General features: G+C 42.4%; 1 protein-coding gene across 1 annotated transcript; it reads right to left on the reverse strand.

Annotated features, from left to right (window-relative positions):
- Window positions 1-16,153: 16,153 nt before the first annotated feature.
- Window positions 16,154-16,902, reverse strand: LOC115714218 (large ribosomal subunit protein uL15x). Its single transcript, XM_030642810.2, has one exon. The coding sequence runs from the start codon at window positions 16,775-16,777 to the stop codon at window positions 16,337-16,339; it is 441 nt and encodes a 146-aa protein (XP_030498670.1). The 5' UTR covers window positions 16,778-16,902; the 3' UTR covers window positions 16,154-16,336.
- Between the last annotated feature and the right edge of the window lie 2,854 nt (window positions 16,903-19,756).

The following is a 19,756-nucleotide window of genomic DNA, read 5'->3' on the forward strand; positions in this document are numbered from 1 at the left end:
GCAACTATATTTTTACGACACCGAGAATGAATTGGAGAACCGACTTAATGATTCAAAATGCAGACTGGATCCATCTGTTACAACTCAACTTATGAATATCCTTCGAATCAATCCGTATTCTATATTCTTTCGTTCACTTGGAGATTTGCCAGATTTGGAAACACAAATAATTCAAGCAAGAGAAGATGCTGAGCTAGATCAGTGTGTATTCAATGCTCCTACATCCTCACAACATAATTGGAACATTAATTTTTAGTTTATTTTTGGATTAACTTAAGAACATATTTAAATCATCAAGCTTTCTTAAATACTAATATATTGCATTCGGTATTCACTTTTAATTGACAACATTATAAACTATAATATTTAGATAAATATAATAATAATCTCACCTAATAACTAATAATATTTTTTTTTAATTTTTAATCGTATCACTTTCAAATAACACTAAAAAACCTAGCATAAAATTTAGTATACGTGCCTCACACGTAACTTTATATACATATATATATTAATACTAGCAAAAAGCTACGTGCGAGGCACGTATATTAAATTTTATGCTAGTTTTTTTTTTATGTTATTTGAAAGTGATACAATTAAAAATTAAAGAAAAAATATTATTAGTTATTAGGTGAGATTATTATTATTATGTGTATAGGAAGAAATCACAAATTAATTAATCTTATAATCTTAACTTTAATCCAATAGGGTTCTAGATATATGAGCAATAAATAATCACGTAAAAATCAAAAATAATTATTTGAATAAAGAATTCAATATACACAGTTATATTTATGAATCTCATTAATCAAAAATAATTATTCAATATATGAACAATAATTTGTCACGCTATATGTTTCCCAATAAAGAAATCCACCTCCTCATAGTCCAAAATAAATAATACATGTAATACAAATCTTTGTAATAGAGTACCTAAAAGAAACAAAATTTCAGTTACCATAATCGGAAAAGGTTAAGTGAACTAAATAATGACTAAGAAGATCTAAATTACAAAATGAAAATAACATGTCTATATGAGTATGATTTTTTTGCTATATGAGCATGATTGATCTAAGAGAAAATAGATAAACCTATAAACATATAAATATACTTAATATTAATTTTGACAAAAAAATAATTCAATTATAAACAATTCTAAATATCAGCTTGACAATTTTAACACACTAATTACTCATTAAATAACCATAATGTATACATCATGATAATTTTATTTTATTTGATATCAAATGATAGAGATTAGTGAGGTTTTCAGCCATGAAAACACATTATGATCAAAGAGTAATGCTCATTAATTGTATATTTCAAGTACATGGATCTTTTATCTCATAAACTATTTTATTTTTAATTGTTGCTCCTAAAATCGCCCAATATACGTGGACCAGTCAGGAAGGGACACGTGGATCAAATTACTTGAGAAGAACTGTTAAGTCTTTGAATGACACCAGGAAAGCATTATTCGCATGGGTCCCGGAAGATACACCCGGAGTACAAGGTACTCCCGGAAGAGAGCATAGCTCTAGGGCACTCCGGGATGTGTCAGGTCTTTCCCGAGACATCAAGTCGCATTTAATGCTGCATGGGAGGAAGCGTGTTGGGACTGTACACGCAATAAAGTCTGACGGCACATCCCCCAAACCGCAGCGCTACAGTAATGATCATTTAAGTCTAGCGACGGCTACTCTGCGAAGAGTCACGTCAATCATAAGACAAAAAGGACATTCTCCATAAAAACCCTACAGCACCTAGGGATTTGACCATGCATCACCCATGGTATATTCATCGGAAATGCCCAACTTTATGGATACTTACAGACACATGTGTAAGTACAATTCTAGGGATTGCCCCACTAAAACACTATAAATACCCCCTCAAAGCTCATTTAATGGGGTCGGAGAATCTTGGCTGCTTAAGAGCAAACAGAGAAAAAACTCACCAAGGACATTCTTTGTATTAAAGAGAGAAACATTCTCCCAAGTGTAAGATCTGTATTAAAGACATCCATAAATATCAGTGGCTCGTGGACTAAGGCTCATTAACGCCCCAACCACGTAAAAAGTCTTCATCTCGCTTTCTTACAGCTCATTATTATATTCATATTTTATTAGTTGCCGAAAACCTCGGTCAACATTTTGGTGCTTTCATTGAGAGCTGAGGAAAGCTGCTTCGCAACAAGCATTTAACTTCACAACAATGGTGGAGACAAGAGCTACACGTCACCCTCGCCCTCTAGAAGACGCTCAAGATCCCAACGAAGAGGATGTAGCCTCAAGGGCAGCAGAGGAGTCCGAGGAAGAAGTTCCAGATGAAAACCATGAGGAACACCTCGACGAATACGCTTACGATGATGGAAGCTACCAAGAGCTGGTGCTCCTCAGACAAAAAGCCATCGATCACGAAGCTGAGATCGAGGCTCAAAAAGTGCAAAATCAAAAGATGCATGAGGTGATGCTAGCCATGCAAAAAGCCATGGAGGCAGCTGGCATTCACGTACACCCCAAGGCAATGGCCGCTGGACTCGATGGGGAGCCAGCTACGTCTTCGCCCAATTCCCAGCAACAAAGGCCTAGGGAACCTAGCCCTATAAGGCACCCCGCTGAGGAAAACCAAACAAAGAACCCTACTTCTGCCCCTGGTCGGAAGAAAAAGGCGCAGGATCCGCGCAAGGTCCGCTCAGATTTCCCTAAAGGGAAAGGTCCGCAGAGGGGCAAGCCCCAAAGAGGGAGTCTTGGCCCTCAGGATCGAGGGGACCGAAAGAGCGTTTCCGTGCACCAGGAACCGGGGGGTAGAGGAAGAGGAGGACAGAGATGTCCACCCGTTGATTTGAGAAATCAAATCAATGGGAATCAAGGTGACCTCCGGGATCACCTTGATCAAAAAAGGTACAGACCCGAAGTCTCCTCGGGTACTGTAAACGAAGGGATTATGGCAGAGCTTGCCAGCCTTCGAAAAGATATTGCCCGAGTCTCCCGAAGGCAGAAGGGAGATGACTCCGACTCGGACAGTGAGGACCGGGAGCCCTGCGCCAAGCATATCCTGGAGGCGGAGCTCCCTAAAAACTTCAAAATGCCCGAAATGGCGGCATATACTGGGAACTCCGACCCCAGTGATCACCTGTCACGATTCAACCGAGTCATGACAGTCATGCGGGTCAGCAATGACGCCAAGTGCCTATGCTTCCCCCTCACTCTGAGCGGTTCGGCGGAGGAGTGGTTCAAGAAACTAGAACCAGGATCGGTGGGATGTTGGAACAAACTCCAAACCAACTTCCGGAGACAATTTGTCGCCGCCAGGAAGGTCAATTTGGAAGTTAGTGCCTTGACTAACATCAAGCAACTACCCACCGAGACTTTGAAAAATTACATCAAGAGGTTCCGAGAGGAAGCCTCGAAGACCAAGAAGGTTGACGACGGACAACAGCTTGCGCTTCTCCAAGCAGGAATCCGTACTGGGACTCCCTTCTGGAACGAATTACAGCAAGAAGGCGCTGCTAGCCTTCAGGACTTCCAGAAGCGAGTCCAAAAATATATTAACCTCGAAGAAGCCCAGATCGTGGCTTACGGAGGCTATTATCCAACCGGGATGGCAGGATACATGCCAGGAGTATCGCCCTCGGGTACTGTCCCGACCGCGACCCCTCCGGTTAGTGGCATACAGTTTTCTGCCACTCCCGGGTACAGCCAAGGCCAAGCTCTGCCCCCGGCATCTTCCCATTACGGCAATCCGTCCGGGGTGAATGGACGGGCTCCTTCACAGGCTGCCCCAACCGCCAGCTTAACAGGCCCTACTCAAGGGTCTAGAAGCAAGAGGTCTTCCAAGGGCAGCACCCGAACGGGAGAGAAGCGCCAAAAGAAGGGGTACACACCCCAATACACCCAGTACACAGAGCTCACGGACTCTCAGGAACGTGTCTATTTTGCCACAAGGCAGAATACGCATTACCGGAGACCCCAGCCATTGTACAGGGACAGCTCCCGGAGAGATCCGAGCAAGAGGTGCGAATATCATAACGACATTGGCCACAGCACCAACGAGTGTAAAAATCTCAAAGATGAGATTGAGAATCTGATCCGGTTGGGCCACCTCTATGAGTGGATCAAGAATAGGTTACCCCACCTTAACCCGGGGCAGGTGACCGGGGGCATGCCTTCGGGAACACCAGGGGGTACAGCAGGAGTATTGCCTCCAGCTGCTCCCGCAGGTGACACCCAGCATATACCCGGACTACCGCCCCGGCCTAATGGACGGGTAGCCATGATCTCCGGAGGTCCCCATATCGGAGGAAACACTCGAAAGGAGCGAAAGAGATATGCCGAGGCCGCAAGGCACAGTGAAGTATGGGAGGTCACTCAACTCCCAGCTCAAAGGCCTCGGCTAATGGACCAACCCATAACGTTCACGGAAGAAGACGCCAAGACGGTGCGTTTTCCTCATCACGACCCGCTGGTCATAGAGACCCCCATTGCAAATAAAGTGGTGGCCAGGGTCCTGATTGATAATGGAAGCTCCGTGAACTTGCTCTTCAAAGAGGCCTTCACTGCGATAGGGTTGACCGACCGGGACCTCTCTCCTAGCGGATCGCAGCTCACAGGGTTTAACGGGACAACTCTAATCCCGATGGGAAAAGTCAGGCTCCCAGTTACCCTGTGCCCGGACACTCCACAGAGCACGTTTAAGTATTGCACCTTCGTGGTGGTAGACTGTCCAACAGCTTACAACGCAATCTTAGGCCGACCGGCCCTCGTCGACTTTGGTGCAATAACTTCTATCCGACACCTATGCCTAAAATTTCCTACCCAGGAAGCCGGAGTCGGAACGGTGAGGGGAAACCAAGGAGAGGCCAGGCAATGTTACAACGTTGCCACCCACTTGCCAGTGCTCATGGTCCGGGGGCCCCCTGAAGTAGAGAAGGCTGAAGAAGACGAGTTGGATCCTCGTATAGGATCCGAAAGGGTCGTAGAACCAATGGAGGACGTCGAAGAGATACCAGTGTGCGACGACGACTCCACCAAAGTACTCCGGATAGGGAGAGGCCTAGATCCGGAGGAAAAGGATAAAATAATAAAAACACTGAAGGGCGCCATTGATGTTTTTGCATGGCGCCAAGAGGACATGACCGGCATCAGCCCTCATGTCATCACCCATGTCCTCAACGTCAACCCGGACATGCCTCCTATACAACAAAAGAGACGCCCGCTCGACTCGGCGAAAGCCGAGGCCTTAGAGAAAGAGGTGGATAAACTTTTGTCCAACAGCATGATCCGCGACGTATACTATCCGGAATGGCTGGCCAATCCGGTCCTGGTGCCCAAGCCGAACGGAACTTGGCGGGTTTGCATAGATTTCACAGATCTAAACAAAGCCTGCCCAAAGGACTGCTTTCCGCTGCCCAGGATTGACCAGATGGTGGACGCCACCTCCGGATTTAAACTGCTATCTTTCATGGATGCCTATGCTGGGTACAATCAAATAAAGATGCATACGGCAGACCAGGAGTGCACTAGCTTCAGGACCGATAAGGGGGTATACTGTTACCTAGTCATGCCTTTCGGACTGAAAAACGCCGGAGCAACCTATCAAAGAATGGTTAACCGGATGTTTAAAAGCCTCCTGGGACGAAACATGGAAGTATATGTAGACGACATGCTCGTCAAATCCAAAGCATGCAATAGCCATGCAGACGACTTAGAAGAATGTTTCGAAGTCGTCCGGAGATACGGCATGAAGCTCAATCCGAAGAAGTGTACCTTCGGAGTCAAGTCGGGAAAATTCCTGGGCTTCATAGTTAGCCAAAGGGGGATCGAGGCGAACCCGGAGAAAATCCAAGCTCTCTTGGACATGCCGTCCCCCAAGAAGCATAAGGACGTGCAAAGTTTGACCGGAAAGGTGGCCGCGTTGAGCCGTTTTATCTCACGATCCACGGACAAGTGCATACCCTTCTTCAATATACTGAAGAAATGCCAAAAGTTCGAATGGACGGACGAATGCGAAGAGGCATTCAAAAGGTTAAAAGACCATATGGCCAAACCTCCTATCCTATCAAAGCCCGTCCTTGGAGAAGACCTGTTCCTTTACTTGGCCGTCTCCGAACATGCGGTCAGTGCTGCATTGGTCCGGGAGGAAGAAAAGATCCAGCATCCCGTGTACTATGTAAGTAAACGCATGATAGGGGCCGAGACAAGGTACTCGGTCATCGAAAAGCTAGTATTCTGCCTCCTGATGGCATCACGGAAGTTGAGACCATACTTCCAAGCCCATCCAATCAGAGTTTTGACCAATCATCCACTCCGGCAAGTCCTCCAGAAACCTGAAGCCTCCGGAAGACTCCTCAAATGGGCAATGGAACTGAGTCAGTTTGACTTGCATTACGTGCCTCGGATTTCTGTAAAAGGCCAAGCCTTGGCAGACTTCATCACCGAATGTAATGAAGCCGAGGCAACAGCCAATACCCCGGAGCCACCCATTCCCACTTGGAGAGTATTCGTGGATGGAGCTTCAAACGAAAACGGTTCGGGAGCCGGAGTAGCTATGATATCACCCACTGGGTTGCGGCTCCAGGCAGCACTCCGATTCAACTTCACAGCTTCGAATAATGAAGCCGAGTATGAGGCCCTAATAGCAGGGCTAAAATTGGCTAAAGCTGTAGGAGCCAAAAGGGTGGAAGTCTACAGCGATTCTCAGCTGGTCGTAAACCAAGTATCCGGAGAATACCAAACCCGCGGCGAAAGAATGGTCGCGTACGTAACAATAGTCCGAGAACTGCTCCACGAGTTCACGGACTATAAAATAGAAAGAATCCCCCGAGAAAAGAACGCTCATGCGGACTGTCTGGCTAAGTTAGCCTCGGATAGTGAGATCGAAGAGCTAGGGGTAGTACCCGTGGAACGCTTGGCAGAGCCAAGCATCAAAATAAAAGAGACCACACAAACGGTTGGGCAAGAACCCAGCTGGATGGTCCCCATCATAAAATACATAACCACAGGTGAGTTGCCCCAAGAGAGGGCACTGTCTCGAAAAATTCAGTATCAGGCTCACCGTTATGTAATGATGGACCAAATTCTCTACCGGAGAGGACTCAGCATGCCTTATTTAAGGTGTGTATCGGACCCTGAAGCTAGACAAATCATGCTGGAGGTCCACGAAGGGTTCTGTGGAGATCATACGGGAGGACCCGGCCTCTCAAAGAAAATATTGAGGCAGGGATACTTCGGCCAACAATGAAAAAAGATTGTATAGACTATGTCCAAAAGTGTGACTCGTGCCAAAGGTACGCGAACATACCGAGAGCTCCTCCAAATGAGATCACGGCGATGACAAGCCCCCGGCCCTTCGCGGTGCGGGGCATAGATCTCATCGGGTCTCTACCTACGGGAAAAGGAGGAGTAAAGTATGCAATAGTAGCAGTAGACTACTTCACCAAATGGACAGAGGCTGAGCCTATGAAGACAATAACCGCTAAGAAGGCGTTGGACTTTGTTGTCAAAAACATAGTGTGTCGATACGGCTTACCTCACAAAATAGTCTCAGACAATGGAAAGCAATTTGATTGCGAGGAATTTACTGACTTCTGCAACCGACACGGAGTAGTGAAAAGCTTCTCCGCGGTAGCCCGGCCTCAAACAAACGGCCAGGCGGAGGCAGTCAATAAGATCCTAAAGGTCACCTTGAAAAAGAAGCCGCCGTCCGTAAAAATAACCGGCCCGAAGAATTGCCAAGGGTATTGTGGGCCTACGGACGACCCCGAACCACAACCGGTCACTCGCCGTTCTCAATGGCATACGGGTGTGAAGCAATGGTCCCGGTGGAAACATTATTCCCATCCCACAGGAGAACGACTTATGATCCGGCCACCAATCAGGCCCTGCTCCAAGAAGCTCTGGATCAAGTCGAAGAACTCCGGGATGAGTCCCAAATACGGATGGCCGCTTATCAAAAGAAGGTGACCAAATATTTTAACTCCAAGGTTAAAAACAGAAAATTTGCTATCGGTGACATGGTCCTAAGAAGGGTCTTCCCAGCCACCCAAGAACCCGGAGTGGGGGTACTTGGACCAAATTGGGAAGGACCATATGAAATCGAGGACGAGATCGGCTCTGGCACTTACAAACTGAAAAGAATGGACGGAACTACTGTCCCAAGAGCCTGGAATGCCGATCACCTCAGAAAATACTACCAGTAGCGAATTAAACTTAGCTTTTGTTCAAAGGGTTTGTACCGTCCAAATGTATGCCTCCTCTATATTAAATAAAACTGAGTGCCTTAAAAACAAAGTTTCTATGCCACTCAGGGGGGTACTAGGGTATACCGCACGGACAAACAAAAACAAGCTAAGTAAAACATCCTGACCCAAAGGGCAGGTCAAGCTAAGTAAAACATCCTGACCCAAAGGGCAGGTTAAGCTAAGTAAAATATCCTGACCCAAAGGGCAGGTCAAAAACATGCGCAAAAAATAAAAGGCGTAAGTATGAAATCCTGAGCCAAAGGACAGGTTGAAATATATAAAGTGTGGAAAAAAGAGCGCACATATATATATATAAAAAAAAAGAATATAATAAAATATCCTAACCCGAAGGTTAGGTCATACACATATAAATGGCCCGGGGACAGGCCTTAAATTGTCTCCCCTTTAAATAAAGGCTGCCGCCTGTAAGTAAACTGTTCTAAGGCAGCAGCAAGTATGTACAAAGAAAAAAAAAAGAGTTATGAAAAGAACGGGTACAATCTGGGTCAATAATAGGGCAGCTCAGTCAGCCCGCGGCGGAAGACGAGGTCCGATCCGTGCCTCAAGCTCGGCATCAAGTCTCTTCTTCTTCTCCCGAAATTTGGCAATCATGTCCTCGGGTTTGGGATAGAAAGAAAGCTTGATACTCTGATCGTTGGTGGCCCAAGCCATGTAGACACCATCATCAAAGCGCTTCGGGCACCGGGCACAGGAGACGGGAGAAAGGAGCTCGGCCCTCTTGGCCTTCCTAATAGACTGATCTTTATAGTCCCGAAGCTCCTTCAACTCCGCAGCCAGAGCGGCCTTGGATTCAATATCCGACTGGTGAGTCTCCTCTAGAGACCTCACCTTAGCGGCCATTTCGTCCAAAGCCTCCCTGGCCTCCCGAAGGTCCCGCCTAGCCTTCTCGGCAGCCTCGGTTTGAGCCCTTAACTCCTCCTGATGATGGGCCTCCATCCTACCTCTCCGCTGGGCCTCGGCCTGGATCATGTCCTCCGCCTGAGCCTCCCTCCGGGTGGCCTCCTCCTCCCTGGCCTTGGCCCTCTCTTCCTTAGCCTTGGCCGCTGCTTCCTGGCGCTCGGCGGCCTCCTGGTAGATCTGCCTCTCCGCAGTAAGGTCTTGGAGGACCTTCTTGACGTCGTTCATGTCCCCAAAATCGGACAGAGCGAAGCCATGGCTTATGATGTTCTTGGAGAGGCGACCAGCCTCAGCTGCAAGCTGAACCATAACGGGATGTAAGGAAAAATTCCTCAAAGGAAGAAAACAAAATACAAACACCAAAAAGGAAACGTAAGGAGTGGCAAAGTACTTACCACTGTGAGGGAATGGCTGAGGTCCTGGACTTGGAAGATAGAGTTCAGGGAAGCACAAGTGGCAAACCGCTTGGGCGCACAGCGTGTAAGCTGAGAGGCGAACTCCCCGGTCATTTCCGCAGCAAAAGGAGCCAGAGTGGGCCCTAGGAGGGGACGGAACCAGTCTGCCAAAGGATCCAGGTTGAGGTTCCACGGATCATGATAGTCCGGATGGTTAATGCTCGCCTCAACCTCCGCTCGCAGAATTCTCCTAAGGGCCTCCACATCGGCATATCCCCGGGAGTACTCGTCCATAGCGTAGTTGTGCTTGGCTATGCGAAGCTCCTGCCTTGCCTCATCCCCCGGAATCGGGGTAAGCTCAATGCGAGGAGGAGCAGGATTTTCCTCCATCGGAGACACCCCGCCGTCTAGGCCATGAGCGGGAGTATCGGCCCTCCGAGGCCTCTTCGGTTCGTCTTGGGCGATCATCTTGCCCTTGCGCTTGCGGATCAGAGCCACTTCAGACTCCTCCTCGTCCTCCTCTGCTACCACTGGGAGAGCTTGAGGGTCTCCAGCACCCCCGGCGGCTTCCTCCGAGAAGTCCCACCCTTTCCCCTGGCCTTCTCCCGGAAGCACCTCCTCGTCATCCACCAAGTCGATGGTTTCGGGAGGTGCGCCGGAAGAAACCTTCAAGGAAGGGGCCGGGGGAGAGGGGGTGAAGGCCGGAGGAGCCACCGGAGTATGGACCCCAGCCAGCCGTTCCAGGATGGCATCCATGGAGGTACCTGTTCCAATAAAGCAAGCAAGTGTTAAAAGTCCGTGAGAAGCTACTTACAAAGAGGTGCAGCAAATAAACTACTCCTACCCGGACTCCCTAGTTCGGCCCTAGCAAAGTCCTGAACTTTAATGCTGGCAGCATCATCTCCAAGATAACTGTCCGAGGGCCGAAACCAGCTGGATGCTATGTAAGCCGACGGACTTAAGGGAATAGGTTCCGGAGGGCCGGGGCCCATCCGGGACCGACCTAGGTAATCTCCTAAGTTTGTAAAATAAAACTCCTTCAAATGATCCCCCCACCGGGTCGACGGCATCTTAAACCTACGGAGACGCTCGTCGAACCCTATGGGCCTACGACTGGTATATTCATCAACTGAAGGGACATATTGAATTATCAAAGGAGACTTACCACCGGCCACTCGAAGTGCTAGCACCCGGGGAGCGCCGAGTTTGGTTCGGGGACTGAAGGCTGAGGCCGGGAAGTCTGGTTCTCGGAAGAACCTTCAAGACGAAGAGGTCCCCCGGCGGAAGGACCTCCAATCTCTTCTTGAAGAATCTTGTCAAAAAATTTTGCCTCGGACTTCCCGCCGATGGCTTGGCTCCTCCGCACCACCGGGCTCCCCACACGGAGCCCTCTCCCAGAGGCAGCCTGGGCACTGGAATACGCCTTCTCCTGGGCCTTCCGGTAGAGATAATCTTGGTACTTCTTCTCTGCCGTAGCAATAAGCTCATCCCGGAAGGCCTTCTCCGCGACTGGCGCCCTCACGTTAGGGCAGATAACCTTGGAAAGGTTGGAGTCATCCACGGATTGGTGAGAAAGGATAAGTTTGGCCTTTCTACAATTCTCCGTGGTGACCAAGCCCCCGACGTCAAGATCGGCATGGTCGTAAGAGGCGAAGGCTTGGGCCCTTCGAAGGAACGCCTGAGTGGTGAGCGTCCGCTGGTAAGGTGGGATCCGCACCCACTCCGTGAGCAGCTCCGGATGGTCCACGGCCCTAAAACCGGAGGAGAAGAAGAATCGGTGGCGGTACTCCTTAACATGAGTCTGCCTATTATACGGAACCACCCCTTCGTTAGCAGGGTGGATCCGGAACCCATAAAAACCGTCCTTAAGTTTGTCCCCTTTCTTGGGGACGGATACAAGTTCGTAAAAATACAAAATCTCCGCCGGGCTGGGAGACCCCCAGCCGCGTGCGGCATAAAAAATAAATAAGCCTGAGAGCAGGCGGTATGCTTGAGGAATAAGTTGGTATGGCGCAAGGCCGACAAATACAAGAAAATCAACAAAATAGTCCTGGAGCGGGAGCATAGCACCGGCCATCAGATGGGTCTGACTCCAAGCCCCGAAGCCATCATAGTTGAGGTTGGGTGTCTCCGAGTCACGGGGAGGCCGGTGGAAGGTCCCTGAAGTAGAGGGTTTGATTCCAGCTACGTTAATGATGTTCTCCAGCTGGTGAGGGCAGGTCAGGGTCGATCGAAGCTCGGCCGCCTCCCAGCCAGTGGCGCGGGACTTGTACCCTTCCTGGGCAACAGGTCCCAGAGAAACCTCCTCCAGGGTGGCAATACTCTTCCCCTTCTTCTTCGAGGACTTTGAGCCAGAAGCAGACATGATATGCTCTGAGAAAAGCGAAAAGAAAAAACCCAGCAGTTAGGCCCCATATCAAACCCTAAACCAGAAAAAAAGGGAGTGGGGGTCCCCTAACCGCTGGAAAGAGGCCCCCTCCGGACACGTGTCACCTGGGAAACTCGAAAGAGAATCCCTGAACAAGTGTCGGGTGCAGTAAAATCACAGTAAAAGTGGTTTTGCAAAAAGGAAAAGAAAAGGTCTTCCTATGCCCTAAGCAAATGCTAAACGAAGGATACACGGCCTTCTTCAAACAAAACTGCACAACTACAACTAATACAGTGAAACGTAAGAGCAGAACTCAAAGAGCTCAAACACTCACACTCCAGAAATCTCTGAGTACGAACCCAGAAAACAAACAAAATAAATGTAAGCATGCTAGTGTCTAAAGATGCGAAAAACTTACAGATGATTGTTGAACTGGGGGTACTGGGTATGGTTGAGCGAGAGTTGAGAAGCACTGGCGAAATCGAACACTGGAAGATTACAGAAAATGTTCAAGTGTTAAGACGGTTTGTGCTACTTTGAGGAAATTTTCTCTCTGAGAAATTCAAGCAAAAATGGTAAGGAATGGAAAGTAACCGAAATGAAGGAAAGGTGGTGGCTTTTATAGGCAAAAATGCATGAGGAACAGGCGTCTTCACCTACCAATCGTACGGTTGGGGAAGCGCACGATTCGAATTCCCAACAGATCAACGGGCCAGATCAATCCGCCATTAAGGCGGTGCAAACGTTTGAGTATCCGTCTGACACCATCAATGCGCCGCATCAAACATGGGGCGTGAAACGAATCGACCTCTGCAAAAGTGAATCACTGCATTTAATGCCATTATTAGGCACACCTTCACGCGCCCCACGTCGTATCGTAAGACCGAGGAGGCGGCTGGAAACATTCCTACGAACAAACGTATTGTCGCATTAAATACCATCATTTAATGTGCCCCCCACGCGCTCGAGACTCGAGCTGGGGAAACGAGGAGTCAACTGGAGACACTTTGACAAGCCTTGGTTTCTTTTTACTAAGCAAACAAGGCTTGGGGGGTAAATGTTGCTCCTAAAATCGCCCAATATACGTGGACCAGTCAGGAAGGGACACGTGGATCAAATTACTTGAGAAGAACTGTTAAGTCTTTGAATGACACCAGGAAAGCATTATTCGCATGGGTCCCGGAAGATACACCCGGAGTACAAGGTACTCCCGGAAGAGAGCATAGCTCTAGGGCACTCCGGGATGTGTCAGGTCTTTCCCGAGACATCAAGTCGCATTTAATGCTGCATGGGAGGAAGCGTGTTGGGACTGTACACGCAATAAAGTCTGACGGCACATCCCCCAAACCGCAGCGCTACAGTAATGATCATTTAAGTCTAGCGACGGCTACTCTGCGAAGAGTCACGTCAATCATAAGACAAAAAGGACATTCTCCATAAAAACCCTACAGCACCTAGGGATTTGACCATGCATCACCCATGGTATATTCATCGGAAATGCCCAACTTTATGGATACTTACAGACACATGTGTAAGTACAATTCTAGGGATTGCCCCACTAAAACACTATAAATACCCCCTCAAAGCTCATTTAATGGGGTCGGAGAATCTTGGCTGCTTAAGAGCAAACAGAGAAAAAACTCACCAAGAACATTCTTTGTATTAAAGAGAGAAACATTCTCCCAAGTGTAAGATCTGTATTAAAGACATCCATAAATATCAGTGGCTCGTGGACTAAGGCTCATTAACGCCCCAACCACGTAAAAAGTCTTCATCTCGCTTTCTTACAGCTCATTATTATATTCATATTTTATTAGTTGCCGAAAACCTCGGTCAACATTAATAATAAACTATTTTATTTTTAATATAAATAAAAAATCACCTATGAATTTCTCATAAACCAAGTATTCAGTTATATATGCACACTTTATATAGAATAGATATATATATATATATATATATATAAAAGTAGTATTCCCTTTTGTTGTGATTAAACAACCCCAACTCAAACAAGAACAATGATCAAACACATTGCAAATAAGTTGGCCAAAATCAATAGAAACTTAAATCAATAAAAATCAGAAAAATAAGAGAGAAAACACAATAAATTTATTTTGGTTTGGATCTCAATTTGAGTCCTACTCCAGTTTTCACTAAGAAGTTTCTTTACTATGAATCAACTAATTACAAACACCAATTAATGTACAGAATCACAAAGAACGATCTAAGACACAATGACTCTTAATCACAAAGAACGATCTAAGACACAATGACTCTTCAACACTCAATACTTGAGCTCCTCAACCCATCATGACACCATAACCTTGATCTTCTTACTCTCTCTCACTCTCTCTTTCTCTCTGTCTAAGTCTAATGGTAGTTGTTTGTTGTGTAATGCAGCCTTGAGACTACATTTCATATACTTTGGGTTGTTCTAGCCTCAATATTCAAGGCCTCGTTTGGTACATTATTATTCTTTTACGAAAACATTGATTTTTACATGTTTCTTTGTGGGTCACCATCGGGTGGGTTGTGGGGCAGTGGTTCACGACCACCTTCATGTTCGCTTGGTGTCCATAGCAAATCCCGTTCAAGCATTGATTTCTCCTCCTGCTGTTGAAGCTATTGTTGTCTTACATGGTTTGATCCTATGCTTTTGAAGCATTGAAATGATCTTTTCTTCTATTTCAAAATAAAATAGTCATTCTACTACAATGATGAAAAAATCATTTTAATAGAATGACATTCTAATACTTTAAATTGCAACCAAACAAAATAATAGAATAAAAATTGTTTTTTTCCCATTTTGTTACCTCCAACCAAACGCCACCTAAAAACTCATTCTCTCAATTTCTCAACTGGTATCAAATTGACCTAGGTTTAATTTTCTATCTCCCTCTCTCATCAACTCTTGAAAACCTTTTCTGCTTTCTTCCATGATTCTTCCATGGCAGCTCAATTGCACCAATTACCCCTATTAGCTTGCCTTCCTTTGACATAAAACACCCCTTTTTATCCCTATGTAGTAATTTTAATGTTTATGGATTTTATCATTGTAACAAGTCTACCAACACTATAGTTTATAGTTCATGATCTCACTAGATTAGCTCTTCCCTTGGTATGCTATGAGTTCTTGACTCTGCTTTATACAGTTGACTATTAATAAATATTTCATTCCTTTAAAAAAATTAAGTAATTACACTTAAATCCAACTAAATAGCTTTCCAAACAGTTTTTACTCTCATTTCTTCCAATAGATTATTTTAGGAAACTGTATTTCAAAGACTAACTCTTTTAAAATTGTTTATGTTTATTTTAAAGTAATGTTTTTAAAACACTATACAAAACTTGCTATAAGTATCTAAACTATAACAGCGTACTCGGATAGAAAAATATTAACTAAACATTTACCCTACCAAAAACCAAGCTTGAAATCCTATAGAAGATGGCCTGGTATAGTAAATTTTCAACACTCTTTCCAATTGAGAACTTCACAGCACATATAATCCGTTATTGGATTGTCATCAATTATAAAATAAAAATAAGAATAGAAATAAAATAAAATTTAAAATGTATAAAAAAAATTATTAGATTTTATCAGGTATTGGAATGGTATTTCCTCTCTAGTGTCATTCTAGAGATTCCAATACTTTAACATGCAACCAAAGAAAGGAATGAAAAATATTTTCTTAACATTCCATTCCATCAAATCAAAAGCCACCTTAATTCCAAGAAAGAATAACAAACGTTTATATAGGGCTCGTTTGGAACGCCGTATTAGGTCGTATTGTATTGTATTATATTGAATTGGATTATATATCATATTTTTATATAATACTATGTTAAAATTTAATTTATAATAAAATATTATATATTTAGGTGTCCATAAAAATTAATACCACATATAGTTTTACATAAAAATATTGCATAAAATACAATTCAATTTAATACCTAATATTCCAAACGAACGCATAAACTCATCCATATTAACTTATATTTCTGAAAATTAAAAGTTGTAGCATTGCTAAATCTTCAATTGGAAATAACATGACTGTCTAACAGAAATGATTCTATTTTAATTCATATGAACATATTACTAGAAAAACTCTATTCTACCAAAGTTCAAAAGTTTATCATCAAAAAACAATTATTATCGAACCCATTTTCAAAGACAAACAATAATTATTGTTAAAGAAAACTAAATATCACGAATTGGGTTATCTACTGCATCGATGAAAAAGATCAATTGTAACGATTGCATAAGCAAGAAATATCCATTGTTAAAAGCTCTTCAAGATATAATTTAAAATGTAGACAAAATAAGTCTTATAAAACCAAAAATTACAACGAAAAAAAATAAAATAAAAACAGATAAAACCCAAAACTTCTACTCTGGAGAAAAATAATTATGCAAACCTAAGCAGTGAGAAGGACAGCGCCGCCGGCAGCCTTAATCTTCTTCTCGGCGATCTTGGAAATGAGCTTGGCCTTGACTACAACAGGTTGATTCTCAGGCAAAGCACCCTTTCCCAAAACCTTGAAGTAACCAAACTGAGTCACATCGATCAAGGGAACGTTATCCTTGGTAGCCTTGTCCTTCACCTCCTGAGGCACCATAGACCAGAGCCTGTCGATGTTGACGATTGGAGAGTAGAATTTGTTGCGAAGCTTGTGGAAGTATCTCATACCGACCTTACCGAAGTAACCAGGATGGTACTTGTCGAAGAGGATCCGGTGGTGGTGCATACCTCCAGCGTTACCACGACCTCCAGGATGCTTTCTGTGCTTGCCTACTCTTCCATGACCGGCACTGACGTGACCACGCTTCTTCCTGTTCTTCTTGAATCGGGTAGTCATTTCTGAACTCTCTCTCTGAACCTTCTCTCCTAGGGTTTCGGCGGCTGAGAGAAGATGGAGCAATGGAGAGATTTATGTGTGAAGATGGGATTTGAGGAGCATGGACTGATATGAGTTTACCGTTTTGCCCTTAGGGTTTGGGGTTTCGTTCTATTGAGACGGGTGCAACGAAGGAATTAGGCTTCTTGGGCTGGCCTCTTTAAAGTTTGGGCTTCTGATTCTCTTGTATTTGGATAAGTTGTGGGAATAAATTGAATAATACCTTTTTCTTTAGGGTAAATTTTTAGTTATATACGTAATTATCAAAAATATCTTACATATAACGATAAAAAAATAAAACATCCTATATATGTATATGCTTACCGAAAATTCGAAAAAAACTCAAAACCAACTGAAAAAAATGGCAGCCCAGAATTTTCAGGCAACCATCGTTTGCCCAAAACGGTGTGCATCACACTCTTACCGAGCAATATATATTCATCACATAACAAAAAAAAAAAAAAAAAGAAAGAAAAGCTTCAATCAACCAAATCCAAACTCTATCGTCGAAGCTTCGAAATCATAACTAGATCATCAAAGCTCTCCAATCATGTCTGTGGAACATGGCAACTAAATCCACCATTAAAGCTACTCAAAAGCTTCAATTCTCTGAAATCAAACAAATTTAAACAATCTCAAATTAGAATTTTTCACTATTCGAATCTCCACCGTTGAAGCTCTTCTAACAACTCAGTCGAAGCTACTGGACTGCCATTAAAATTCGTCGAAGCTCTCCACCATTAAAGCTACACAAAAACTTCAATTCTCTGAAATTAAACATTTAAAAAGAAACTAACAAGTAAACTGTATTCTGAAATAATGAACTTAAAAATAAAAAGTAATGCATCGGTATTACTTTCATAATATTAAAAACAATAAAACAGTTTCTTTATTTTAATATAAAGCTAGATAAAAAAGAATGATGAAATCAAAATAGAAAAAACAATTAATTGCAACAAATAGGAAACCATCATTATGTTGGTGAATATTCTATCAAAATAGAATCTCTTTTGTTTATTTCTTTATTAAATTAAATCCAACATAGTTTTTATGGTGGTCAAGAAAAGGAGCATTAAGGCACAAAACTCAGAAAATAATATATATAAGTGCTTAATCGAATCAAAAACACCTAATCATAGATATACTCCCAAGCAACTAAAAAGAAACTAACAAGTAAATTTTATTCTGAAATAGTTAACATAAGAATAAAAAGTAATACAACAGTATTACATTGATCAAGCACAAACCTAGAAAAAATCTACTTAATAAAAAACAAATACAACAGAAACTAATTAGTATACCAACCAAAACTATAGTAAAAAATACTACTAAATCATAAACTGTTAATACAACAGAAACTAATTAGTATACCAACCAAAACTATAGCTAAAAATACTATTAAATCATAAACTGTTAATAACATACACATTAAAAATAAAAAATACACTAGAATGAAATAAAAAAGATATGTTAATGTCATGTCATTAAAAGAAAAAGTAAAAAAAATAAATAAATAAATAAAAAGAAAAATAATATAAATGAGGTAGATGAATGTTTAGATAATAAAAAAAAAAGCTAGCTTATACATACAAAATGAAAAAAAAAAAAGAAGGGCAGCGTACCTAAGTATATACCTGCCAAAAAAAATTGTAAAACTAAAGGTATATTTAACACTTAAAACCGTTAACGTTACTTGTAATATATTTTTCAAATTTTCGTTTCTAGATGTAATTTTCTCTTTTTTTTATCCATTAATCAAAAATACTTTCATATTGTTTTATTATTAAAATATATCCATTTTTTTGAGTGGATTGCTTAATATACCATCACTATCTACTTAAGTATAGCATATAATTTACATAACCTAATGGGTCTAATGGGGACATTATCCATAAAAGTGAGTATATCTAAAAAAATATAAAAATGAAGGTAAAAATTAAAACAAGTAAAGTAAAATTGGTATACAATGTAAGTGCATGTTTGTCATCATAACTAAAAAACTGTTTTTTGTTTTTAAAAACAGAAAATTATTTTTTGAAATCAATTTGACTTGTTTGGCCTTGTTTTTTTAAAACAGTTTTCAGAAAACAAAGTTACAAAAAACAAGAATTTTGAAAACAACAAAATGTTGTTTTCTGTTTTAAAAACCAATTCACTTTTGGTCAATATTGTTTTTGAAAAACACTAACCAAATATGACTTGTTTTTAAAAGGGTAAATTTCACAAATGCACAAAAACAATAAAAAAATAACAAAAATGCAGTTTCACGGAATTTTAAATATTTTTACGATTTTTCTGATTTTATTTACATAAAATACGGTCTTTTTATGTTGAAATTTTGTTCATTTGTTGTTAATTCTTTGTTATATGTATGTTATTTTTTGTTGTTTTTTTGTTGTTATTTTCATGTTATTTTCATGTTACTTTTATGTTGTTTTCTTGTTGATTTTATGTTGTTTTCGTGTTATTTTTTGAAAAACCGTAAAAATGTAAAAAAACATTCTTTGAACGTAAAAATGTAAATATTTTACAAAAAATAGTGTCTTATGTAATTATTCCTTTTTAAAAACTTCAAAAACTATTTTTAGTTCTCATTTCTAAAAATAATTTTTTGAAAACAAAAAACAAAAAACAATACCAAACATGCTCTAATTTTCTCTAAGTTTTGGGCCTTACGAAAGTGGTGTTTAGGATTATTTAAAAGAAAAAAAAAATACTGAATTTTAGTTTGAGAGAGAATCTTTCATTCTTTGTCACTCAAGTCAATACAACTAAAGGAGAGTAGGATATTACCATTATCACGGGCCGAACCTCTAGAAATTCTAGTATTCTATTTACTTATTGTTTTTTGCTTTCTATTATTTACTTTATCTAATTGTTTTAACTTGACTAACTGTCATTGACTAAAAGTGAGGTCAACAACCAAAATTAATCCTTGAC

Source organism: Cannabis sativa, chromosome 4 (genome assembly GCF_029168945.1).
Source record: "Cannabis sativa cultivar Pink pepper isolate KNU-18-1 chromosome 4, ASM2916894v1, whole genome shotgun sequence".
Classification (NCBI taxonomy): Eukaryota; Viridiplantae; Streptophyta; class Magnoliopsida; order Rosales; family Cannabaceae; genus Cannabis; species Cannabis sativa.